The sequence below is a fragment of the Mytilus trossulus genome, chromosome 5 (genome assembly GCF_036588685.1).
Source record: "Mytilus trossulus isolate FHL-02 chromosome 5, PNRI_Mtr1.1.1.hap1, whole genome shotgun sequence".
NCBI classification, from domain to species: domain Eukaryota; kingdom Metazoa; phylum Mollusca; class Bivalvia; order Mytilida; family Mytilidae; genus Mytilus; species Mytilus trossulus.
In genome coordinates this window covers 65,174,785-65,201,763 of record NC_086377.1, presented here as the reverse complement: position 1 = coordinate 65,201,763, position 26,979 = coordinate 65,174,785, and the positions used below count along the sequence as shown (strand labels likewise).

General features: G+C 32.3%; 2 protein-coding genes across 7 annotated transcripts in view; one reads left to right on the top strand and one right to left on the bottom strand.

Moving 5' to 3' along the window:
• Positions 1–16,731, bottom strand: part of LOC134719069 (PR domain zinc finger protein 5-like) — a 31,785-nt gene extending 15,054 nt beyond the window's left edge. The window contains exons 1-6 of one of the 4 annotated variants that reach the window (XM_063582014.1): positions 16,581–16,731; positions 12,064–12,132; positions 10,683–10,833; positions 10,321–10,491; positions 7,446–7,670; positions 2,084–4,723 (exon numbers count right to left, since the gene is read on the bottom strand). In XM_063582014.1, coding sequence (XP_063438084.1) covers positions 2,084–4,723; positions 7,446–7,670; positions 10,321–10,491; positions 10,683–10,833; positions 12,064–12,105 — 3,229 coding nt within the window. In that variant the 5' untranslated portion in view covers positions 12,106–12,132; positions 16,581–16,731. Of the gene's footprint in view, positions 1–2,083; positions 4,724–7,445; positions 7,671–10,320; positions 10,492–10,682; positions 10,834–12,063; positions 12,133–16,469; positions 16,499–16,580 lie in introns of those variants that run through there. The other 3 variants (XM_063582011.1, XM_063582010.1, XM_063582013.1) reach the window with 3 other exon arrangements.
• LOC134719070 (zinc finger protein 37-like) lies at positions 16,629–26,619 on the top strand. 3 transcript variants are annotated; one of them, XM_063582017.1, is made up of 5 exons: positions 16,629–16,738; positions 19,317–19,445; positions 21,513–21,684; positions 22,885–23,324; positions 24,041–26,619. In XM_063582017.1, exons 2-5 carry the CDS (start codon positions 19,395–19,397, stop codon positions 26,354–26,356), a joined length of 2,979 nt encoding a protein of 992 aa, XP_063438087.1. In that variant the 5' UTR covers positions 16,629–16,738; positions 19,317–19,394; the 3' UTR covers positions 26,357–26,619. The 3 variants fall into 3 exon arrangements, with proteins under 3 accessions (XP_063438087.1, XP_063438085.1, XP_063438086.1); XM_063582015.1 differs by lacking the exon at positions 16,629–16,738 and adding an exon at positions 16,935–16,976; XM_063582016.1 differs by lacking the exon at positions 16,629–16,738 and adding an exon at positions 17,110–17,177.
• The last annotated feature ends 360 nt before the right edge of the window (positions 26,620–26,979 follow it).

Genomic DNA, 26,979 nt, shown 5'->3' with positions numbered 1-26,979 from the left:
AACTTTAACCACAGAGTACTAGTGAATGTTATGTTTCCCCGCAGAAAAAACTAAGTCCATTTATAAGTAAAATATAGAATAAATGGAATTTTATTTTTACAAAAATTACTTCTGGATACTATCTTATGATCATAAAAAAGCTTCTGTCCAAGTTTGGTAGAAATCAAGAATAGTTTAAGAAAGTTATTAAAATTTCAAAAACTTTAACCACAGAGTGAATATTTGTGGACGCCCCCGCTGCCGCCGCCGGAATGTAGAATCGCTTAGTCTCACTTTTTTGACTAAAGTCGAAGGCTCGACAAAAACTGCCTTTTACCCCTATGTTCTATTTTTAGCCATGGCGGCCATCTTGGTTGGTTGGCCGGGTAAAAAAACACATTTTTTAAACTATATACATCAATGATGATTGTGGCCAAGTTTGGTTTAATTTGGCCCAGTAGTTTCAGAGGAGAAGATTTTTGTAAAAGTTAATGACGACAGACGACGGACACCGGAAGCCAAGTGATGAGAAAAGCTCACTTGGCCTTTTAGCTAAAAAGAGAATAGAGAATAATGTGGTGCAAAAGTATAAAGAATAAATGTGCAAAATAACTTGAAAAGGTAACTTGGGTTACTGATAATGTAACAGTCAATGTACAGAATTGATAAATTATCTTGTAACAGAAACATTAAATAGTAAAATCATTATCATGAGAATTTTACAGAACGAGAGTTATTTTTAAGGCTATTAAAAGAAAAATGCCCTAAAAATTTAAAGAATACCGATATTAATAAAAACCCATACAGGTCCTCATGTCATTTACATTGTCAAAATATAGGACACATCTAGTCAAACTGGTTTTAAACTAGACATCTAGTCAAACTGGTTTTAAACTAGACATCTAGTCAAACATGTTTTAAACTAAACATCTAGTCAAACTGGTTTGGTATAACTGACTGTTCCTTGCCCTAGATGTCTACTTCACAGTGACCTATGTGTTTGTGCTAAGAGTACATTGTAGTCATATTCATGATATTGATTGATTTTCTGTTGGGACATGACCTACATTGTAAACATGCAAAACAGTGGATTGCGATTTCCAGTTTATAGAAATCAATATAATCTTTAAAAGTTTATTCTATATGAACTGATATTAGTATAATAAATTTATATTTGGAATTTTATATCCTGGTTGATGTTCTTTTTTATGACCAAGATGTTTTCTTTATTCTTGTTCACATTATGATTATTATAACCTTCAATGCACATTTGAAGATAGAAAAAAAGCTCTCAGTTAAAATATTTTGCAACTAAAAAAGTAATCTGTCAAATTTGATGTAAACAAAATACAAGACAGTGTAATAGATAACCTGCAAGCATAGTCTTTTTCTATAAATCAAGCAGATAGGTTTTTTTTATATCTGAAAAAAAAACTACCACGTAAAGAAATATGCAATTATTATTAAAAGGCCTTAAACAACCCTAAAATTCAACTTTTTTTTTAACATATTTTGAACAATTAAATCAAGATGCACAAAGTTTAAGTATTGATCAGAATATAGGGTTCTTTTGTACTTTAACAATATCACAATAACAATAATTTTAGTGACCTTAATTTTGGACAAGGTAAATGGCATGAAGCCAAATTTATCAACTTCTATTGTATGAATGGGCTAAACTGACCTTTCAATTCTCAAGGCTAAATAAGTATTTTATAGGCTAAATACGAACTGGCCTGTCAAAGTAGAATTGTAATCTGAGTGATACCGGTGTTACTCAAGTCACCATAACATGTCCTGGGATCAGGAGGATATTTTTTTAAACAATAATTTACAATATGGATTTAAAAATTTCTGATTAAAGTCATTATTTAGAATTGTTCAGTACAAATTGAATCATTATTTTTTCCAAGTGCTCTTGAAAATCGTATCCTGAAAACAAAGTTTCCATGGATTTTCTGAATATATGTGAATGTCAAATTAAAATGTTCTAAGAAATACAAATACTCAAAATGAAGTTCCTGAAGTGTGTTCACAGATTTTGGCAAAATTAATAAATTGGATATCCACCAACTGGTACCCAAGATAATAGTAATACTCTTACCATTGACATCTTTGGTAACAGCAGCAGCTAATCGTCTTGGATTCTTCAGAACTGAGACAGTCTTCTTTGCCTTTTTTGCATGTAGAAATGGTTGTGTTATTCCCTGCTGTTGACTACCTCCATCTTGGTTTAAGATTTCCTGTTGTAACACTCCTGTCTGTTGGACATAGACACTTTGTGTCAAGGGATCCTGAGATTTCAGCATATTTTCTTTATGTTTATCTGTTTTAACATGAGCATCAAGTCGAGATTGAGTTATAAATGCACTACCACAACACTGACAGTAAAAAGGTTTTACCAGTTCATGGTTAGGTTTGTGTTTATCTAATTGTGCTTGTGTTTTGAACTTTTTCCCACAAATGTGGCACATCCATGCTTTCTCCTTCAAATGTTTAATCTGATGCTGATCATAAGAGTATTTAGAAGGGAAGTATTTATCACATTCCTCACATTTGACTAGATTTTTTTTGTAGTTGTCTACGTTGACTAAGTGAGAATGAACTCTGACAATATGATAGTCACAGCCTCCTATGGAACGGAAGACTTTCTCACAGAATCTACACTTCATCCCTTCACTGTGTACAAAGCTGTGGCTACGAAGTGTAGATCGCCTCTTAAACTTCTTACCACATACCTCACAGACAAACGGCATTTCATCTTGATGGTTGATCATGTGACTTTTGAGTTTACTTTTGAGCGTGAAACCTTTGCCACAGACTTCACACGTGTGTGGCATGCTATCGTCATGTTCATATTTGTGATGTTTCATGTCAAGAGCACAGCTAGCTTGGAAGCCACATACTTCACACATATATCGCACACCTTTGTCATGTGTGTCACGAACATGTTCCTCTAGCTCTGCCTTTGAAGGAAAGGGAACTCGACAGAAACTACACATGTTTGGCTTATCCCATTCGTGCTCTTTGATATGTTCTTGGTATTCCTCCTTATCTTTGCATATCTTCAAACATAGTTTACAGATACGCTCTCCAACAGCATTATGAAAGTATCGATTATGTCTCTTCAGATGGTACAACTGTTCAAAAGTCTTCCCACATTTTTTACAGGAAAATGGGCTGACTTTTTTTTTAACTGTTTGGTGATGATTACCCATGTGTTGATTATAATCAAATTCTGAATCATAAAACTTCCTACAAACCAAGCAACAAATCCTTGATTCCTTGTGTGCGTCCTTTAAATGATGACGTAAACTGGTACCAACTGTGTAGATCTTGGGACACAGTGGGCATCGGAACTTGTACTGGTCCTTTAACTCATCATGTGACTTCTCATGCTCCCTCAGTTGACTTTTCAATGGGAATTGCATGTCACAATACCTACACTGGTACTCCTGTAACTCCTCCCCCTCGTGAACCTCCAGATGCTCCTCCAGCTCCTCCAGAGACGTGAACTCCTCGTTACATTGGGGACATTTAATCACCTGACAAACTCTAACATGCCTCTTCAACCCTTTACTTGTACTAAACATTAGATCACATGTCGGACATGGGATGTGACCATCTTCACGTTTTCTAGCTCGTTTAATACGACTCCTTATATTGTTCTTATGATTTTCTAGAAACATTTTCTTGTTAGTTACCATGCTCTCATCTTTTGAGTTCCAAATTGATTTCAGTTTTTTCTTAGGAATTTCTTCCGATTCCTCTATAACATCATTTTCAGAACTACCATCAGATTGGACAAGAAAGGTAGGATCTATTTCTACAGATCTGATATCTGCATTTAAATCTTCTCTATCTTGAGGATTGTCCATGTTCTCTTTGGTCTCCACTGTAACACTTTTACTCATCTGTAAACTGAGGTTTGTTTCTTCTTCTGATTCTTTTTTAATTTGACAGCTTTCTAACAGTTTTAGTCTCGGCTCATTAATAGAGGCTCTATTAATTAAGTCTGTCACATTCATTTTATTGATATTTTCTAACTTGACATAGCATTCCATATTGAAAAGTTTCTTTGGTTTTGGTGTTCTCCGTGGCCGAGATGAAGCATGCTGAGTATCATCATTTGTACTTGAAGTCCTGTTTGCAGTTTTGTCAAGACTTTCTGTAGAATTTTTAGTATTTGCATCTTTATTTTTGGAAGAATTCACTTGCACTCTCAACCTTTTGTTTTCTGACGAATTTTCAAGAAATCTTTTTCGTTTTTTTGCTGTGTTAGGTTTGGATGCTGGCGATATGATATTTTCATCTTCTTCATCCAAATCTGAAACACTTACAATTGTATCATTTACTTTATTTGTTCTATTTTCAGATGAAGGTTCTACTGTATTTGCTAACAATATTAAAGAATTTGTACTTTCAATAACTGGTAAAGTCTCTGCAGTTACTGGCATTGGAGACAGATGTTCCTGATTCAGGCTACTTCCAATCAAGACATCCTGGACAGCTTTGTTGTTGTCTGCTGTATTGGTTCTATTATCTTTTTGCACAATATTTTCTTCATCTTCACTCGCACCTGACAAAGTGTTTGCCTCAAATTTTACTGTTCCTTCCTTTGTGATGTCTGAATCATCTGAATCAGGGCTTACTGAATGTTTTAAAGTGTTTGTCCCTGATGCTTCATTCACTACAGTTTCATCTGAATCTTCTCCAAGCTTGACTGAAAGCTTTTTAATCTTCCCTATTACAAAAAAGAAAAAAATTATTATTAGGGATCAACCAAAATTATCTAAATAATTACAATATTTTTGTTAGGAGTAACACAACTTGTGTCAATGAGCTGGTCACCTATAATCATCACATGATTTTTGTTAGGGTTTGTGCTCTTAAGAAATATATATCCTTTAAAACAGAAAAAACAGCTGATCTAAAAGATACAACATCTACTTGCCACTAATCATCATGTTCTATAATAACAACCCTAGATAAAGCCAAAGAGGATTTTTTTTACATTGACCACCAAAAGCTATATTTTCAGGTAGTCTAGATGGTTTAGAGGACTGGACACTGTGGAGGTTGTGTTATAATAATGTCACAGTATCAAGGACTCAATATTCTGCTGAGGGAAGTACAAAAATTTGTGACAGCAAATATGAAAATATAACATTATTGGGCTCTATTAGAGACAAATTATGTATATATATATACCATTAGCCCCGGTGGTCGTGTGGTCTAGCGGGACAGCTGCAGTGCAGGCGATTTGGTGTCACAATATCAAAGTAGCATGGGTTCGAATCCCGGCGAGGGAAGAACCAAAAATTTGCGAAAGCAAATTTACAGATCTAACATTGTTGGGTTGATGTTAAGACGAGTTGTATATAAAAAATTATATATATATGTATATATATATATACAACTCGTCTAAACATCAACCCAACAATGTTAGATCTGTAAATTTGCTTTCACAGAGTTTTGGTTCTTCCCTTGCCGGGATTCGAACCCATGCTACTCTAATATTGTGACACCAAATAGCCTGCCTGCACTGCAGCCGTCCCGCTAGACCACACGACCACCTGGGCTCTATATATATATATATATATATTTTATTTTGGATGTTACACATCTTCTAAATGGCTGACATTATTTTGTTATGAGCCCATAGACATAATTTAATCATGTGACCGTGATGTCATCAACGTTTTTTATGGTTTTCTACGGTTTAAAATGGAATTTAGAATTAAATTATAAGAAATGAGTAATTTTTTGTCTGTCTATTCGAAATAACATAAACAAGAATGTGTTCTCAGTACACGAATGCCCCACTCGCACTATCATTTTCTATGTTCAGTGGACCATGACATTGGGATAAAAACTCTAATTTGGCATTAAAATTAGAAAGATCATATCATAGGGAACATGTGTACTAAGTTTGAAGTTGATTGGACTTCAACTTCATCAAAAACTACCTTGACCCAAAACTTTAACCTGAAACGGGACAGACAGACGGACGGACAAACGGACACACAGACCAGAAAACATAATGCCCCTCTACTATCGTAGGTGGGGCATAAAAATGTAGTGCACACTGTTAAATAACCCGCTATGCGCTTTATTCAGTGTGCACCAATTATTTCGACATAGACAGAAAAAAAATTAGTCATTCCTTAAATATATTGTGTTTTTTGTTGTTGTAATTTTGTGTTTTTGCCATGCGGTTATCAGTTTCAACTTATGAGAGTGAATATCTTCTTCATCTCCATTGTAAACAGAAAACTGTTACACATCTTCAAAATAAAAATAAGGAGAAGTGGTATTATTGTCAATGAGATAAATTCTCCACCAAAGTTGAAAATAAGTGGATGTAAACAATTATAGGTGACCGTATGGATCTCTGGATCTGTAAACAATAGAACACCCCTTAACCTACCATATATATACATGATATAGATTTTTTTTATACTTTGCCTGAATGAAGATTTTACTATGCTTTTTTTCCAAAAAATAATAAAAAGTATGGGTCAATGTGCTATTTTTCAAGATACAAGTTGTTCAAATTGCCAAAATTTGCTTAGATTGATCATGAAAAAACACATTATTGTGCATAGAAAGGAATCTATTGGACAGAATTTTAAAATAAAATATAAAAAGATAGGTTTTATACTACATTGAAGAAAATAAAGGTGAACTAAAAATGGTGTCACCAAACTTGTTTTCTTACTATACATAACAATTTTTAGTCCAGTATAAATTTTGTACTCAAAGAGTTATCTCCCCTTAAATGGCTTATTTTTAAAATTGATTGTAAATACACAAATATTTGGCATTTGTTAAAACAAAATTGATAATGCAATGAATCACTAAGTTTTCTTAATATAAATTAAATAAACAGTGTAACAAATAAATTGCAAATCTGTCTCTTGAGCAAAGAACTAGACTGACTGTGATTGTACAATCAAGGACTTAAAATATATACATCCCTGGTACAATCAAAGAACTAGACTGACTATGTGCTGTGATTGTAAAATCAAGATAGCATTTTATCATACAACTTCCTACATTCTCTTCAAATTTGCAGTAATAATCATTACAATTAATAATTGATAATGTAAGTCCTTATTGCTTAATTAATAATTGTCAATAGTATACTCCTTGGTCATTTCAAAAATCTTGATTTTCCTTGTCAGTCAACATTTTTGTTTACCTGTTTGATTTGTAAAACACAAGTTGTCTCCCTTAAACTGATGATGATTCAACTTTCCAATGAAGTCAGCCAGCTGGCGAGTTTTAGTGATTTTCAAAATTCTTTTGGGGACTTGAATAGTGATTTTCTGGCAAGTTAATAGCACCTGCTAACTAGTACATGTAGTAGAAGGGGCCCTAATTACTACAGTAAACTTTAAATGAACAACATTCAATTGGGTTTTATGAATAGGGACTATATACAGTTAAATTTAAGCTCATACCAAAATTAAATTCCTGCATTAAAGATTGGTCTTTTATCATGATTTTCCACCATTCCTTCAATTGTTCAACTGTTCTAGAAGTGTTCAATTCTTCCTTTATGATATTCCAGTTTCCATACCCATGCTTTTTCACTTGTTCATAAAATGTCTTGGTTTCTTGAAAACTCCATTCAATTATTTGCTGTTTAGTTGCTGTGTATATAAAATCTCCTGTTTGTTCTGTCTCTGTAATAACAAACTAAATATATATATCAAAGTATTGTATTTCTTCTTTAATAAAAATAATCAGACAGTGTTCTAACATATATATAAAGGTGCTTTTCCAATTACTTGTTTCAGAAAATAGTCAAAACAGTAGTCATCTACCTTTATAATCTAGAATTTAAGTGATTCAAGCTTAATGTGGTATGGGCTTTGCTCATTGCATAATGCTATACAGTGACTTATAGTTGTTATTTTCTCTGTCAATTTGGCTCTTGTGGTAAGTTGTCTCATTTGCAATTATACCACATCTTCTTTTATATAATGTGCATTCCATTTATACTGTTGTCGCTCAAGTGTAAATTCATTTAAAATCATGGCAAATTGCAAAACTTTCAAATACTTTCATTAAAATATACTTAACAGGGATGATTCCAGGTGTTTTCAAATGGGTCCCTTGAACATCAAATTGGGAATTTTTATTCTGATTGGGAATTTTTTAAGCATAAAATCTAAGACGAAATAACATTATTTTCCTGTAAAAAGGGAAAATGTATATATTATTAAGTTGAACCTGTACACTGATGTTCATGTGAGTTTTAACAATTTGAATAATTCTGGATGGACTGCTGTTATTACATGAATATCATCGAAGATGATGCACTAGCTATATATATAGTCTATCATCTGAGCTATAGTCATCTAGGTCTATTACAAAAACATATATTTCAGCTAACAATAAACCGCTAAAAAAATCATTCATCAGGTATTTTTTCAACAGTAGGGCAGGTCATCTCTATAAATTTACCTTGATTCAAATGGATTTCAAATTGGACTGGTCAATTATCGAATTCAGAAAAGCAATTACAAAAGTTCATATACTTAATTGATAAGATATTTCATGTATTTAAAGCACTGATTTTTAAAATTATTTTGAATCATCTTGAAAACTTTTGAAACAGTTCCATAATGATGACATCGTATTTCATGAACAGTCTATCATCAACATTATTTTCAAATAACGCTTAAACTTTTGTCTTTTGAGGAAATAATTTCTTTTACAAAACAAGTTTTCATCATATTATATATATGGCTTTGTTGGGCGCTCTGCTTTTACGAGATCGGCGCCTATAAAACTTTATCAATCAATGTTATATCAAAATTTGAATTTTCTCTCTGCCTAGGTCTGCTTTGACACCCATTTTTATGAACCTGAGATCTGCTTTTACAAGATAGAACACTCCTACATTTGTATAACACATCAATCAATGAATTCGGCTGATAAAATTGTGTGCCACATTTTGACTGACATAATTAAATCCTTAATAAAATGCGATCGTAAACAGCTAGCATTCTTATCCGGATTATAAAACGTTTTTACAACAAACTATAAAAAATTATAGTTGCCTTAATCAATGACAGTTCTAAACTTTTCCGGAAATATCGATTTTTATTTTATTTTCCTGAATTGGGAATTCATTTTCATGTACATTTTTTGGGGGCCGCTGGTTGATTTAAGGGCCACTGGCCGATTTAAGGGCCGCTAAGCTGCCCTAAACTATATAGTGGAATCATCCCTGTACTATAACTAGAGATGTCAACCTGGTTAGGATTACTTATTAAGTACTTGTTGAGTTTACCATTTACAAAATGGAAACACAAAATTTTACCAATTTTATGCATTGTGGGTTGTCAATGGTTGTTGTCTTTAATGAACAAAAGCCCTCAAAAATATTACCAAGAACTAGATAATACAAGTAGTCAAAGGAATTATATACTATTATAAATAGCTCACTTTCTTCATGCACTAATTACATGTATGTAAACTGGCAATAATCTAATCAACTATTTAATCAGTATGTATTGAAAAATAATACCTCAAACAACAGTAATTTTGGAACTGTAAAAAAACACATTTTATGATCAATAAATGATAGGAAATTACTGAAGCTTTTAATTATTTTCTGAGAGTCAACACAGGATGCAACACATTTGTTCTTATTTAAAAGTATTATCTTGTCAACCTTTTTTGTGACCAGGTGATTTCTCAACTAATTACGTAACTAACAGTTCAGCTGATGAAAATATGTTGTAAGCCTGGGGAAAGTGCTCTTTTTCATAGATTACCCCTGTTTGGAGGAAATTTAAATGACAGTTACAAGCAAACATTCAAATCGTAATTTAATTTTTTATTGATTTTAATTAATATCTAATTTCCCTGAAGGTGCTCTCAATAAAAATATTTTGTTTAAGATTACGAAAGCAACAACATTCTTTAACAGGACACCAATTAGTCAAGTATTATTTTGGTAATCGATACTCAGTTCTACCTAGCAATACTGGAATACTGGAGTACTTGTTGACATCCCTAATTACAACCATAGGATTCTGCATATAAAACTGTACCATAAAAAACCCAAATCTTATTTCATTTTACTTTCACCTTCCTACCCACCCACACCTATGTAATGGAACAGTCCTTTCCTTCTTTCCCACTCACACCTACGGTATGTAATGGAACAGTCCTTACCTTCTTTTCCACTCACACCTACGGTATGTAATGGAACAGTCCTTACCTTTTGGTATCCTGATATTTTTTTCAAAATACCAAAGTGCTGTTTCAGTATGATACTGGTTCCTATCTTGAACTTTGTCTACCAGTTTGAATTTTTACCTGTATTCTGAACTGTACCAGTCTTTAAACATTCTTCAGGTTCCTGAGAAGGATCAGTTATTTCTTCCTTTATTGTCCATTCATTTGTCTCTTCATCCAAAGATTGGTTCAAATTTTCATTTTCTTTCTTTGGTGACTCATTCGATGAAGCACTGATTTTCAATCTTGATCCTTTATATAAAACAAAGAGAAACACAGCTAATATAACAATGCATTATCAATTATCTTTGGAAAGATTTGTTAAAATTGATTCTATCTTGCAGAGGATACAACATTTTACAACATGATGAATACTCATCAGACTGAATTCTTTGTTATTTCTCCTTCTTTATTACCTTCTCCTCACACCAAAATAAACTTACCAGAAACATAACGGAAGAAATCTTGGATCATTGTGCTCTGAGAGTCTAACCATTTCAGCCCAATATCTGATCCCATAACAAAACATGTTGTCTGTTCTATATTCACTGTCACAAATATTGATTCTTCCCCACTCTCAGACAAGTCTTTACACTGTAAACAGGATAAAAAGGAAATAAATATACAGAAATTGAGAATGGAAACAGGGAATGTGTCAAAAGAGACAAAAACCTGATCAAAGAGCAGCAAACAGTGGAAGGCCACCAATGGCTCTACAAAACAGTGAGAAATCCCATACCAAGAGGCATGCTCCAGCTATCCCCTAAACAAACATGTGTACTAGTGAAAATAGATAACATACTTCATTACAAAATATTTAATAGTAACTTCTAAAAATAAAGTTACAGCTAATCAACTTAAGACAATCATCATTTCTTAATACATCATTTTCAAGCAGTGTAAGGGAGGTAATCAAACATATATATAACAATATATTCTTTAAATGGAATTGGATTACCCCCTTAAACTGATTTGAATTGTCTAAATTTTTAACCAGAAAAAACTTGTTTTCCCCAATTTGTTCACCCTAATTGCTATATGATTTGATTTTTGTGATTATAAACATTGTGTAACAGTTCTATTGATTTCAATTTACTTTTACTTAAGCTATTATCAGGAAATCAACCCTCTTTGGACGACACTGGCAATGACTTGATACCATTATACGACCTAATTTTTTTTGTGGTTGTATAAAAGTCACTAGAAAAAGGCTAAAAAAAATTGTGGTTGTATAAAAATCACTAGAAAAAACTCACCATGCTCATCAGATGGATAATAAGACAAATACAACAAATACAAGAGGACCCTTAAAAAAAATGTGTGTAAAAAATAGTGATTTTTCCACAAGTTGTTGATGCTTATCATTAGGAAAGCTGTGGGAATCTGGATGCCTTATTACTTGCCCTGCTACTGTAATGTTTGCCTTTTTATCAGGATTATATCAAAGTCATATGAAACGAGTGACTGATGAAGAATAATGTTTATCCAATTCTTGAACCAATGCAAAATTGCATATATATATCATAAACTGAAGTCTTCTGTGTAGGATTTAATAATTTTTTACGCAAATATATATGGTATAATCATCAAGTTATTTTCTCTCTGTCTGTTATGATAAAAATATGGCAGCTCATTAAATGCCATGTTTTGACTCGGAAGTTTACAGATTGTCACCTTATAGTAAACAATCAACAAAAAAGCATGGATATTGAGCACGTGTTTAACATGTACAATTTTTATAATTATGGTGACTTGTAGTGAGGTGCAGTATATTTTAACACTTGTAGATGTGTAGTGAGGTGTTTAGACATATCTTGTACTTACTACGTCATTAATCTTGTTTTTTAGCTGGTTCAGCTCATTCATTTTCTGTTAGTATATATGTCAGGTCAACTGAAAAAAGCACGATAAAAAATATAAATACAAATAATGCAAATACATTTAAATGGTGGTTTCTAACATGTTCCAAGGTACATTGTAAAATAGTTTAAGTTTGACAATCAGGCCACACTTAAAAATATTTTGGTTTTCACAAACCCTACCCAAAGGTTGAGACACTGGGTAGGAAGGTAGGCATTTTCTTTTTTTTTTTTTCAAGAAAAGAAATTGTAGTATCAGATGTTCATTAGTCTTCATGCCTATTTGATTAAAAAAAAAACTTCTTCAAATCAGCATGATCAGGACAATAAAAGAATTTGAGTAGGCAGCTTTTTTCTGGGTAGGTAGCGTTTGGGCAAACAAACCTATTATTTATTATGGCCTCATTGTCTTCTAAGAATTATTTACAATATCATAAATATAGAATGGTGTGTACTTTAAATGAATATCATATTTGTTTATTGTTTTGTACATCCATTTAAATAAGGCTGCAAGTTTGTTTTTGGGGGAATTATTTGTCATATTTAGGCCTTTGACCACTTTGTGGTATTTGTTTTGCTCATTGTTGAGGGCCATTTGGTTACCTTGAGATGCTTCCTTCCTAGTCCAAAAAATTATGACGTCTTTGAGGGATATATTTTTTTTCTTTCTTTCATGAACTATTAGATTTTGTTTCAGTTCTTCCTGTCCAAATTAACACAAAAACTTTGCTTTTTTGATCAACAGTACTCTCAGATGAGCAAAATAGTCTTTTATTTAATTTGGTGCAGAAACATATTTTTAAAAGTAAACGTTTTAACCCTTGATGTTAATGCTTCATCTTTCAATAGGAAAGAAAAAAAAGTCATGTCACAGTGTATGATGGAACAAGATGACAGGATTGAGGAAGTGAGAATTTGTTTCTACATCACCACAACGACATTTTAGAGAGTCTACTAAATTATGAACGAATAGGTGAAAATTCAATGAACTTGAATTCATTCTTACCAAAATTATGTCCTATAATATAATACGCTGGGACCTTACTATTTTGGATACTAATTTGTTTTTTGAATAATGATAGAGATTCACATGTAGAACCAGAGCTCCAGATAAGAATTTACAAATTGGGGTTTTTACCCACCATTTTCTTAAATAATTGGGTGGTTCATTCCCTCTATTCCCACTTTTTATAAATCTGGTAAGAAAAGGTAAAACTTCATGTGGGAATAGGGAGAAAACGTGTGCAAACAAAGGATTATACTGTACAAACATTTTTTAATCAACTGTTACTTGACCAGTGTTTTTTCTTTCTTATTAGAACAGGTAATAAGTTATTTTTGCATCTGTATGAATTCTGTTTTTTTTAAATAAAATAAATAATTAAGTAAAGTTAACAGTTTTCATCCATTATTTTATATCTTTGATTATTGGTCCAAGTAATTATTATACTTTTATTCCACATCTTTAGCCAACAGGAATCACCAAAGAATTAAATTATCGTTTATTTAAAGTTACTTTGGAGTTTGAGAAATATTTATTTTGGATGACCGGCAGATACAATGTATCCTTATTTCTTAAATTTTGAACTTTAAACATGAAATCTCCAATAGATACTGGAAGATGGCAAAACTTAGAAAGAGAAAACAAAAAATGTGTATTGTGTAATTCAGATGCCATAGATGATGAATACCATTATATTTTTAATTGTTCAGCTTTCGATAATTGTAGAAAACAATGAATTGCATTTTACAATAGAAATAGAACAAACACATTGAAGTTTTATGGCTTAATGAATTCTCCAAAATGTACAGAACTGAACGAACTTTGTAAACTTACTAAGGAGATCAATAACAAATTGAACTTTTCTGGGTGAACAATTGTGAATGCCTCTATCTACTTTCGTACATTTTTTATTTATGTAATTGTATTGAATTATGTATAATTATCTCTATACCTTTCTGTAATTTTGTTTGTGAGAATAAAGATATATATATATATAAGATTATACTTGGTTATAATATTATTTATATCATGATTTATTAGTAAAGCAGACAATTTTTTAAAAGTTACAAATTCAAAAATAAAAAAAAAAATATGACTTCAATCTATTTATCATAATTTTTCTTTATTTCTAATTACAAATTCAAAAGTTTAAAAATAAATCTAACTCTATGTATCATAAATTTTCTCTATTTTAAGTATTTATTTGAGGAAAAAAGAAACATATTACAAATAAACAGGGTATAATACCTAAACAGTGTACCAAATATGTTATGTTTAAAAAAAAAATACAGGTAAATCTTTGGTGAAATTCTAATTAACCCTGACTGTTATAAAAACAAATTATTTATCAAAACATCTATTGTTACTTGCAAGTGGGAATAGAAGGAATAGTATTTTTAAAAAGTGGGAATAGGAGGAAGACACCAATTGGGTGATAAAGTTTTTTAATTGCATTATCAATTCTAATTCACCACTCAGGTTAATATCAAATTGGGTTTTTCACCACCATTGAACCTCTTTAATGAATTGGGTTTTTTCATCGACACAATATTGAATATTTGGGCAATATCAACCCCAATTGTTTTCCATCTGAAATATGTTTCTTTCTTTGTTTAGCTGTTTTATTTGGTTTGGGGTTATGGTTAGGGTATTTGCTAGCTGTTTTATTTGGTTTATTCACTGAGGAGCAGTTGAAGGTTTAAATTGTGTCCCGTTTCAAACATTTTGCCAGTTTTGTATTTTCTCACAAAAACGGATATGTGTATTCACAGGCACTCGTCTTATACCTTCATATAATAAATTCTGAACCAGTGCAGTGCCTGTGTGCATGGTAATGTGTATTTATTAGTTAACCGTAAAATGAAAAATAGTATATAAACTCTAATTATACTTGAATGATTTTGTTTTATTCAATTTACATAAATCTGGGTTAAGTTGTCTTTTATTTAGAACTTTTGGTTCTGATGCTTTACCATTTCATAATTGATTTGGCCTTTCACTTTTTTCAACTGATTTCGATTTTGATGAAACCCCGTGTTTATTAGCAATGTTCTCGTTATGGTACGCACACACGCCCGTGCATTTGATGGACGCTTTCTAAAAACACTGGCTGAGTCTAGTTATCATCATAACTTTCCCTCAGCTTTTCAAAAGAAGCCGAAAACATGCTTCTATTCAATATTTTTACCGGACATTCACTTTCGTTTTAATTCAATGTATGTTATGATAAATCCCGAGCAATGCGAAAAAAATATGACTACATTAGATAAACACCGAGAAGATCGAAATGTTTACAAAAACACGTGTACCTATTGAGCAAGGGAAAACTCAAACAGGGACCCATTTCAGGTACTTGATGCAGGGATCTATTTTTAGAACGACAGGAAATTTCCAATTATAAATATTATAAAAATAGTTTACGCGACGACTTAAAACAGATAAGGGTAAATAACGCAAACGGTAGTCAATAAAAGGGTTGAGAACTCATGGTTTTGGCATTTAATTGGGTTTTCCATTGAATTAATTGGGTTGTTGAACCCTGCAATGGACAATTGCATTGGGTTTTCTAATATTTGTATTGCGTGATCACGCGAATACGCAGCTTATCTGGAGCTCTGTAGAACATGTATGTATTCCAATCATTAATTGTTCAGATGTTCTCGACTTGTCAAGAAGTAGAGAAAGGGGAAAGCTACTTCATAAAATGCAAGTTTGCCTCTTCGAAAGTCAGTTAGTTCCCAACAATAGGTTGATAACCCCCAAGAAACCGGAAGCATTACATTGGCGTTTTCTTAATATCGGACCAGGACGGAAAAGTAATAATAAAAATCCGTGTTTTACAAAATTGGAAGGGGATGTTTAGGAATCCGTAACTATTTGACTTTGACCTTAATAGCGTAGTTTTTATCGCAAAATTGGAAAAACTACAGAAAAATCGTAAGAGTAATGTCCCATTTTATTGGATTTTGACAATGTTTGTGAACTAAAAGAAACAGAAATACAGTAAACCACCATTTGATGTAGATAGTTTTAACTGTAAATACAATCTTTTTTATTTGTACATATAAAACCTGTGTGGAGAGTGGCTCCCTCAGACCTACGCCTGGTCAATATGCAGTCGTCTACGACTCCTGACCATTATTGGAAGATGATGAGATGAGTATTTCTGTTTCTTTCACCGACATGTTGGGATTAAAAAGAAAATTAATACAGACTTCGTCCCCATTATGTAATGCCTGCCTCATATTAGATTATACAGAATGTGAAAAAAACATTAATTACAGGTTGAAAACACAATTCTTTGTAGAACAGAACTGATTTTTCTCCAAAAAAAATTAAAAAATTGTTTTATTTGTACCCTTACTGACCCTCATTTTCTCCCCAGAACAAATTTTTGTAAATGTGGGTCATCTACTCTAGTTACAATGTTCTTGTAACAATATAAACAACCGCCTGTATGTTCTTGTTTTGACATTTACCATTTCTGGATAATTTTGGTAAAAACTGCGGACTGCCAGTGCATGCAATGTGTTTGATACCTTAATTTACCATATGAAAACTACTATCAAGTGGAGGAAGTATGGCGCTCAAAGATATTTTCTGCTGAGGAAGTTGGCTAATATCCGGGACGAAACGGGTAAATTATTTGCGGTTTACAATATCATAAAATTGCTTTTAATTGGCATACCTTTTATTCTTTCAGAAATTGATTTCAAATCAATATCTTAATGATGAGTTGGTGTTTATTTTTTATGATAATATTATCATGATTATAAGTAAAAAAAACTGCACTGAAAGTTTCTATTTTCCGGAAAATAACCATTTCCTAATCGTCTTGTTTCATATTTAGATACTAAAGTGACTTTGGAATTTCGGTTTGTACTTTTGCCTCAATTATCTTTCAAAACTTTACCCCAAATAACCCTAAATAATGTTTTCTATAACATTTATTCAATTTGAAAAATAGGAAATGGGTTTTAATGCATTAATGCCTAAGTTTGACGCTGTAACCCAATCTGACGAAGAATGAAGGTGACGCCATGCCATCAGAGAATTAACACTATATTGTGAATAAAGTGAGGGTGTAGATACAAATATCTTACCTCAGATCATACATGATATGGTCAGATATTGAATCTAATTACTGAAATTTAAAAAGATAATAAACTTCAACTTTTAACTACATCTTTTTTTCTCAAGAAACTGGAAACAAACTTTTTTTTCCAAAAAAAACATAGCCACCCCAGAAAAATCAAATGGTTGCTAATTTTTTTTTCATAGATTGTCATGAACAGAATTTGGCCAAAATTAATATTCAGCATGTTCAGATCAAGTAAATATCTAAAGAAAATTTTTGATTTTTATACGACCGCAAAAATTGAAAAGATGGCGTCGGGGTCTGCCTCGTTGTCGTCCGAAGACATTTGTTTTTTTGTACTCTAACCTTCAGTAAAAGTAAATAGAAATCTATGAAATTTAAACACAACTTTAGCATGTTTAGAATAAGAATATATACGGTATAGAAATAGATAAAATTTTAACACAATGTTTTTAACCACAAAAGGAAGTTTGGGATTGATTTTGATGGGTTATGGTCCAATTGGTTTTGAATTAGGGGTCCAAAGGGACCCAAAACATACATTTATCTAGTTTCAGGACAATGAGTTGTGTATAAGTATTTCAATTACTCTGAAATTGTACCACAATGTTCATACCATTAAGTAGAAGGTTTAGATTTATTTTAAGCGTTATGGGGCAAACAGTCTAGGAATATAGGGCCAAAAACAAGCATTTTTGAAGTTCAAAAAAATAACTTGTGTTTACCTGTTCAAAAAAATGTATGGATCTCTCTTACATTGTATACGTACCATAAGTTTCCATTCATGAAGGGAAGGCTTGGTGTCAGTTTGGGGTTAATATTTCTAAATATTAAGGAAAAAGGCGCCAAAAAAGACGCATTTTTATTTGAATATGGGATGAATTGAACATTGACAAACCATTACAGACCTGCAGATGCGTATGGCTGAAACTATTTCCATAAATTGTATATTATGGTATCATGTTTTCTGGGTCGTCTTCATCTGCATTGTTGTCCAAATACTCATTTTGTTTCTGGACAATAACTTTTGTTTTAGTGAATGGATCCAACTTTTTACCAGTAGGTTCAATATTAATAAAGAAAAGTTGGGATTTATTTTGGGGGTTATGTTCCCTACAGTTTAGGAGCTAGGGGTCAAAAAGGGGGCCCAAAAGAAACATTTTTGTAGTTTTCAAACAATAACTTGCATCTGTTTAAGTGTATGAATCTCTATGAAATTGTACCACAAGTTTCCATATCATGATGGGAGGGTTAGTATTGATTTTGGGGGTTATAGCTCAATAATTTTTAAATTAGGCGCAAAAAGTTTTTTTTCCCCAAATTTCTCAAAAATCCAAATTTTTTAAAAGTTTGAAGAAAAAAATCGTTAATTTCCCAATTATATTCATGATATTGTGCAATAGGTTTGTAAGTTCTTGACATTTGTGTTGTGTCAGAAACTCATATTATGTCAAAAATTTGATCACAATCCAAATTCAGAGCTGTATCAAGCTTGAATGTTGTGTCCATACTTGCCCCAACTGTTCAGGGTTCGACCTCTGCGGTCATATAAAGCTGTGCCCTGCAGAGCACCTGGTTCTAGTTTACAGACTTGTATTTAAGTGTTTGGATTTCTCTGAACTTATACTACAAGGTTCCTTATTACAAAGGAAAGGCTGGAATAGAGTTTTGGAGTTTTTGTTCCAAGGGGGTTTCAATAAGTGAGGGACCTAAATACGCATTTTTGTAGTTTTCAGTCAATAACTTGTGTGTACATGTAAGTTTATATCTCTTTCTGAAATTATACCACAAGTTTCCATACTACAAAGGGATGGTTACAGAGGGTAATGGATCAAATCTTTAAGCAATTAGGGGCAAAAAAAGGGGGGAACAAGAGTTTTTCTGGTTCTTAAAGAACAATTTAGACAATTAAAAAGCAGTGTAAGGGGGGTAATCCAATTCAATATTTAAAGAAAACTGTTATATATATATATGTTTGATTACTTGATTACCTCCCTTACACTTACATGACTTATTGAAAATTATGTTAAAGGTTTGACCTCTGCGGTCATGTAAAGCTGCGCCCTGTGGAGCATCTGTTTTAATTTACAACTAAGTTACTTTTTTAAATTTTCAGGTCATCAAGGTCATGGAGAATCAAACTTAGAAAGATCTTGAATATTCAGTTAGTCTTTAAATACATCAGCAGGTCGACATGGAGACAGCTAAAGATAGAAATTGTTACCTAAAGCAGATAGAAAATGCTGTATGTACACATAGTTTTTATTTTTAAAAAGACTTATTTTAGTTAGCATGCCCATGGTTTCTAAATACAAATGTTAGTCTGACAAGATTTTTTTCCCAACTAACAAATGTTAAATTTTGTATTAATTGATTGGTGTTTAACACCACTTTGAGCACTTTTGTGCTTTTTCATACCTGTCAAATTTTATTGGTGGAGGAAGCTGGAGAGAACCACTCACTGGTAAGGGCCAGCATCCAAAACGTTTAAAATAATGGTTTATTACCATTATTACTACAATATTGATATTATATATGTTCCCTATTGGAAATTTCAAACAAACATAAATTTTAACTCACAATCTTACAGGAATATAGTACTAAAACCACTTGGCTACCAATGCCCCTAAAAAGAAATAACTTGTGGTTTAAAAAGCCATGGTTGAAAAAGAAGTTACTAAATCTTTTTAAAATAGGAGAGATCTATAGTTATAACCAGCTACGACGTCTGATTCAATCAAATGATAGCTTACCGCTTCTTTACTTTGACTTATTCAGGGCCTTTCATTTTTGGGCCTCTAATAGCTGACTGTGTGGTATCTTGTGGAGAGTGTGGAGAGTTGTCTCATTGGCAACACATACCACATCTTTTTTTTTAATTTTTGAATATATACAATGTATTTATATATTTGTGACATGTATATATATATGAAAGTTGAATAAACTTTACATATAAATACCGGTATACATTATGACTTTAATGCAAATTGGCACTCATGCCACATTCATGTTATTGTCTTGTATTATTTTAATTTTGGTTTCTTGTGTACAATTTGGAAATTAGTATGGCATTCATTATCAGTGAACTAGTATATATATATTTGTTTAGAGGCCAGCTGAAGGACGCCTCCAGGTGTGGGAATTTCTCGTTACATTGAAGACCTGTTGGTGACCTTCTGCTGTTGTTTTATCTATGGTCCTGTTGTTGTCTCTTTGATACATTCCCCATTTCCATTCTCAGTTTTATTATATTTATTGAATTATGATAAGATTGGTCTTTTTTTTACAAAAGTATTAAAATCACTTGAGACATCAGAGCAAATATATCATTTATGAATAGATTTTCTCAGATAAGGGACATAATTAGCTAGTGCATGTACAATCAACAGCTTACTTTACACTGATTCAAAAATATAACCTTTGAAGCTTCCTGTATATTTTCACTAAGAAAAGAGAGATAATTTGCTTCATTCTTTGTCAACATGAAACTCAAAGAAGCTAATTATCTCCCTTATCTACATGCATGCATACACACATTTCAATGATTCCAATGTATATAGTTTTTGATTAAAATTAAAGTGCTTTTTAGCTTTGGGCCAGGTGAGCTTATGCCATCACTTGGCGTCCGTCGTCGTAAACTATTTGATATTTCAAGAATCTTCTCCTCTGAAACTACCAGGCCAAATACTTCCAAACTTTAACTGAATGTTCCTTAGGGTATCTAGTTTATAAATTGTATCCGAAGTTTTGATCTATCAACAAACATGGTTGCCATGGCCAAAACAAAATCTTTTTTCTTAGATCTCTTTTACATGTCAATGTATTAAAGAACTCAAGACTTCAATATGTATGGTTGAGAAATTAATTTATCCATTTATCCATTTATGCACTCGTTTTCAAATTAAATCAGTTTAAATGATAAAAATCAATCGAAAAATGCATCTTTTCCCGATATGTCATAGTTTGAGGTCGCGAAAATAACATTTTATGTTAGCAACGTCGTTACCTCCCCTGTAACTGTATCGAATGCCCTTAAGATGAAATATGTGAAACGGTAGTTGGTTGAATCATACTAATCTGATGTCAATTTAATTTCACAGTTAAGGTTTTCAATTAATATTGGTCAAATCTAAAAATATCTCCATGAAAAAGCCTAATCAAGATAGCTATATGTACATAATACATACACATGACATATATGATAAGGTTTTTATTTTTGGTTTACATGCACCATAAATATATAGACATATATAGTATTTATGCATATATGAATAGAACGACCTATATAATATTTATGGATATTTACTTCCAGTGTGAAAACTTAACAAGTCAGAATGATGATTTTATGTTTGTGACAATGAATACACACAGTAAGACATCACACTGTGTGGGAACACAAATTGGAATGGATTTTCTGAACCAGCAATTAATGGTGGATTCTGGAGAGAGTAGTATCCTGAAAATGTTCAGTAAATTTGTTAAAGGTAATGATATGTCATTGTGTTTCTTTTTAAACAGGGTCTTACCTCACTTTAAAGTAAATCCCCTAGGTTTCCAATCTGATAAAAATGATCTGACAAAACTCAGATCACTTTTTGTTATGGTAGAAGGATGATGAATCATTCAAAATAAATTCACTTTCAAACAGTGTCAAATGGTTGAAAGAGTATTGTGCTAACAGCAACAAAAACAACTTTTATTTTATGATAGAATTGAGTTATACACTAAGATATATTATTCTGAAACTACCTCACAAAATTCAGGCGATTAAATTATAATGTTGGAATATTTTTGTTCAATCTAGTTGGATAATACACTGGATAAAGGTTTTACTTTATTGTCTGTTCATCCCTCTGTCCTTCCAACCATATACTAATGTGTCTTTTTGTCTTGATGCTAAAAAACAAAATAGTCTTATCTTTTTTTCAGACATTTGAAATATATCTCTGAAGATTCTAGCTAAAATTTATCACACTTCAGAACACTTGCAACGCAATTTTTAATTTATGGCAGAATTTACATTTCTAAAGGACATAACTTCTGAAGAAAAATTATAAGTGTTAATTTTGCTGGTATGAACCTTTGATATAAATTTCTAAAAAATCTGGCAAGACTAGTACACTTGAGTGAAATTTCTCTGAATTTACATTATGAAAGGAAATAACTTCTGTAATTATTTTTTTATTATGCTGATTGTGGAACAAAATTAACATTTATACCCTCGTCTAGTAAAGTATTCTAATATTTCTTCAAACTGTTTTTCTGATAATACATAAAAAATAAATCTGTTATATTTGGTCCTGTATGTTTAGCACCCATCAATCATTAAAAGATAGAAATTACAGGAAAAGTCATGTATTTGAAGACCATATATTGGGGATTTAACAGTTACAAATGTAATTTTCCTGGAGACTTGCTGCGGATTAAATAGTTACATGTATTTGAAATTATGACTCACAAATAGTGAAAATACTTCATGTAAGAACTGTTAAATGTGTATTCCTATTATTATGCAATATTAATATAACAGAACATACCTATACCTGCAATTGCACAATGCCAATACTAATGACTTTAGCTGTCTGCTAACAGTTAAATTGATTGCAGTAGTCATCCAATCAAAACTAGTTTTACATCTCAATTACATTATAATATTCAGTGATATAACCTTTAACCTTTTACAGATCATTATGGTGGAGAAGAAATTGAATATAAAACAGAACAGAAGATTTATACTAAACTATCAGAGAATGTGAATGTGGACACTTCTTCTATTGAAATGAGAAATGTTGAAAATGACAAACTAGATTTATCTCCAACAGAATTGATCCAAACAGAACTAATGGAACAGGAAAGTTCTGAAAATAAAACATTATCTTTCTCTAACAATATTGTAGCAGAAACAGAAACTGTTGCTCAGAAAGAGGCTGCCACAGAGTCTTATGAGAAAGCGCCTCAGTCAGAAAAAGAAAATTGTCTTTCAGCCAGTCAAGAAGCTTCTTCTTTATTTACACACATTCCTGAACAGTTTGATGATGAACCTGAATTATGCAGTGACCTGAGCGATAGAAAGATAGAAACAGTGTGTAAGACAGTAAGGAGAATAGGAAGACCAAAGAAAGAGGTATACATAAAATGCCTTTAATTTTATACTCTCCACTCCTTTCAGGGAAACTGTGAAGGGTATATTGATACATTCTATATCACTTATATCGGCAATATTGCTGCAAAACAATCAAATGTTACAAGACTGACCATGTTTATTTTAAAACATTCTGTGTTAATCATGTACCATCAGTCCACCAATTCAGTTTTCCACATTTTTTTTCTTTGTGTTTAAAAATATCAATTTGATATTTGGTGTATTATTTTATCATGACATGTTACAGATCAATCTTTATTTTTTTTCTGGTCTTATGATTTTGTGCAGAGTAAATTGCTCAAATAGTAGTTGATTTCATAATTGGTAAATAGTATTATCATAACAAGTTACAGATCAGGTCCATATTTAATTCTTTTCTGATAGTTAATCTGACAAGTAAGAGATCAAGTTTGAATTTTTAGTCTTAATCTGATGATTACATATTATAGATCAATTGTTATTGTGTATTGTCTTGCATTACTCTCAGAATTCTTGTTACATTTAAATCAACTACCATGACTACTGTGCATTCATTAATTGTGAAATTTGCAAAAATAAACAGGTCATGAAAATTTTCTAATTAAATTTATATGTTACATCATTAACCTGTAAATTTATGAGGTCTGACATTGAATTAAAGATGTGTTTTACTTAGATTGCCATAATGAGATGATTCATCTTGTTTCATCGTCTTTCAGGACAAAGCCAGAATTACAGATAATGAATTGAGAAAAACACAGGAGTTACAAAAAACAGTAGAAACCCTTGACGAACAGATTAGTACAATAGACAAGAAATTGACAAATAAAACAGGTAAAAAATCTACAGATATAAAAACACCAAAATCATCAAAAACCAGTGCAGTTCTGACATCACGTAGTGGAAGAAAAGTTGTCCTACCTAAATGGTTGCAGGAAGACTTTCAAGAAGTAGAAATTAAGAAAGAACCAGAAGATCTTGATGACTCATATGGTGGTTTACATGTAAGCAAGAGTAATGTAGACAAGGATACTTTGGTAAAAGCAGGGAGCAGATCATCCAGGCAAAAACTGAAACAGGAAATGATAGATAATTTCTCGTCTGCTGGAGAAAAGACAATTGGGAAGAAAAAAAGTTTTGATAAAGAACCAGATAAGAAGTTTGCAAAGAACCAGTTTAAAACTGGATCTGTTAAAAAACCTGATCAACAGGAACCAGGTCAGATTCAACAAGGAAGAGGTATAAAAAGGAAATTTGAAGATTCAAATGAAATAAATGGAGACCAAATTGGTGATTCCCTTGAACCAGATAAAAGTAAAATGATGAAAAAAGATTTTGAATTGCACGATGTAGATGATGAAGAGGAAATAGAAAAAGTAGGAAATGTAAAAGTCCTGAAAGAAGATAGCAACAATAAAGAAAGGTCAAGGGGCACTTTTGAAAAAGGGGAAAAACTTGAAGAAGACAATGAAAATGATGAATCAATTTTATATGATGCTATTATAGGCAGTAATTCAGATGGTGAAAATGAAGAAAATGAAATAAAAGATGATGATGAGGATGATGGTGAAGTTGATGGTGATGAATCTGACACCAAAGAGGATACAGGTGAAAATACAAAGCAATCTTCTGGTCGCTGGTCTTGTGGAGTTTGTAATGCTAAAGCCAAGAAATGTTGGTTGGTTCGTAGGCACATGAGAAGAATGCATGACCTTGGTAATGATGACTTCAAGCCATGTCGCCATTGTAGGAGAGTTCTAGCTAATGAAGAATGTAACAGATGCCTTGTGAAGGAGGAGAAAAACTTCATGTGTGATACATGTGGAAGTGTATTTACTACAAAAGCACAACTTTCCAGACACGAAGAAGTCCATTTGACTGAAAAAGAGGTTCCTTGTCCCTTGTGCAATAAGAAATTTAAAACTGAGAGGTATGTCAAAATGCATGTTTACAATACCCATAAGAAGCGGTATGGTAAAGCCCTATCAGCCCAGACAGAGCCAGGTATATGTGACATCTGTGGGAAATGGTTCAGATTCAAATGTAATGCAGTACGCCACAGAGAAATACATTTTGAAGAAAAGAAATTCGATTGTAGCATATGCCAGATGAAATTCCGTCACAGCAGTTCATTGAAACGTCACATGATGTCCCATCAACAGAAGTCTGACAATATGTACGTGTGTGAACAATGTGGTCGCTCATTTAAAATGAGACAGACTTTACTACAGCACCATAGGGTGCATGTCAAACAACCATTCCTTAAATGTGAATATTGTCCTAGAGAGTTCCGTACCTACAAAGGCAAAAAATATCACATTCTTAAAGACCACATTGACAAAGCTGGGGAATTCAGTTTTAAATCTTATATTTGTGAACATTGTGGAAAACCCTCCTCAAGTCAGAACGAATATGAAGAGCATCTGAAAAATCATGATGAGAGTAGAACTCATGTTTGCTCAATCTGTGGAACACGATGGGAGACAGTTGCTCAACTAAAAGCTCATAAAAAGAAACACAATGTTACCCCTTTCCGTTACAGGTGCAAAGTTTGTAATATTCCGTTCAAAGAAGCTTCTAAAGTGCGAGCTCATATTCAGAAGGACAGTCATTTTAAAAACTGTGCAGCCAAAGGCTTGGACCGTACCATTGATAAAGTGTCAGATTTAACAAACACTGAAATTGTAGAAATTATTGAATATGATTATGAATTAAATTTCCGCAGTGAAGAGGACCTCCAGTTGGAAATTGAAGCTAGTACTACTGCTGAAATACATGAAATGCCAGATGAAATTAAAGTAATCCACATTGAACAAAACGAATTTGATGTAACAGGTGGTCAGACTGTGCAAATTTTGAATGAAGAGGGGGTTGAAATCATGTATGATGAAATAAGTTTGCCGCAGGAAGAGATAACAGTTGATGGAAACCAAGTGATCTATCAGGTTGAAATAGACGGACAGAATGCTATAATCTGTGACACGTTAACTTCGCAGGCTGTGGAATCTATTCTTAAACTGCAAAGCCAGGCTTAATTTATACTGAAAATTCAGAAAATTTTGTGTTTATTAACTACATGATCTTTGAGAAATAAATTATTATCATTTGAAAAATAATGCATACCAATGATAATTGTATCAGATTGTAACATTTTAAAAATATTTTTTAAAGCAGATCAAAATATTGCATATTTTACATAGAAATAATATGCACGGAACAATATAAATTTTGGAGATGAGACGCCTGAATTATGCATTCATTAATGCTGAACAGTCATTTTTGGTCCAATTTTCTCCTAATTTCTAACAGCATATATCTTAAGCATCAATTTCCTTAGCCGCCTACCTTGATCCTGAATTTTGTTATGGCTAGAGATTTTATATTGACCTTTGCATATTTTGATAATAGAATAATTTGGTTCCAAGGTTTTCCAAAACTGTTCCTAAATCTTGTATGTCTGAAAAATGCACAAAATCATCAAATTTTGGCAATATCACCCTGGCCGACTTTCAATTCCATTATGTACTATTGTGAAAAAATTTAAAGTTATTGTTTTTGTCTCGCTTGACAGAGTCAAAAAGCGAGACATAGGTATGCTGTTTCAGGCGGTGGCATCAATAATGTATTATTGTCTTGCTTGACGGAGTCAAAAAGCGAG

What these genes read in the sequence shown, in the direction of transcription:
- LOC134719070 (XM_063582017.1), top strand. Translation starts at nt 19,395, where the DNA reads ATGGAGACAGCTAAAGATAGAAATTGTTACCTAAAGCAGATAGAAAAT. An exon ending in TAAAGCAGATAGAAAATGCT is followed by an intron (nt 19,446 to 21,512) that starts GTATGTACACAT and finishes ATTTACTTCCAG; the next exon opens with TGTGAAAACTTAACAAGTCA. An exon ending in TAGGAAGACCAAAGAAAGAG is followed by an intron (nt 23,325 to 24,040) that starts GTATACATAAAA and finishes ATCGTCTTTCAG; the next exon opens with GACAAAGCCAGAATTACAGA.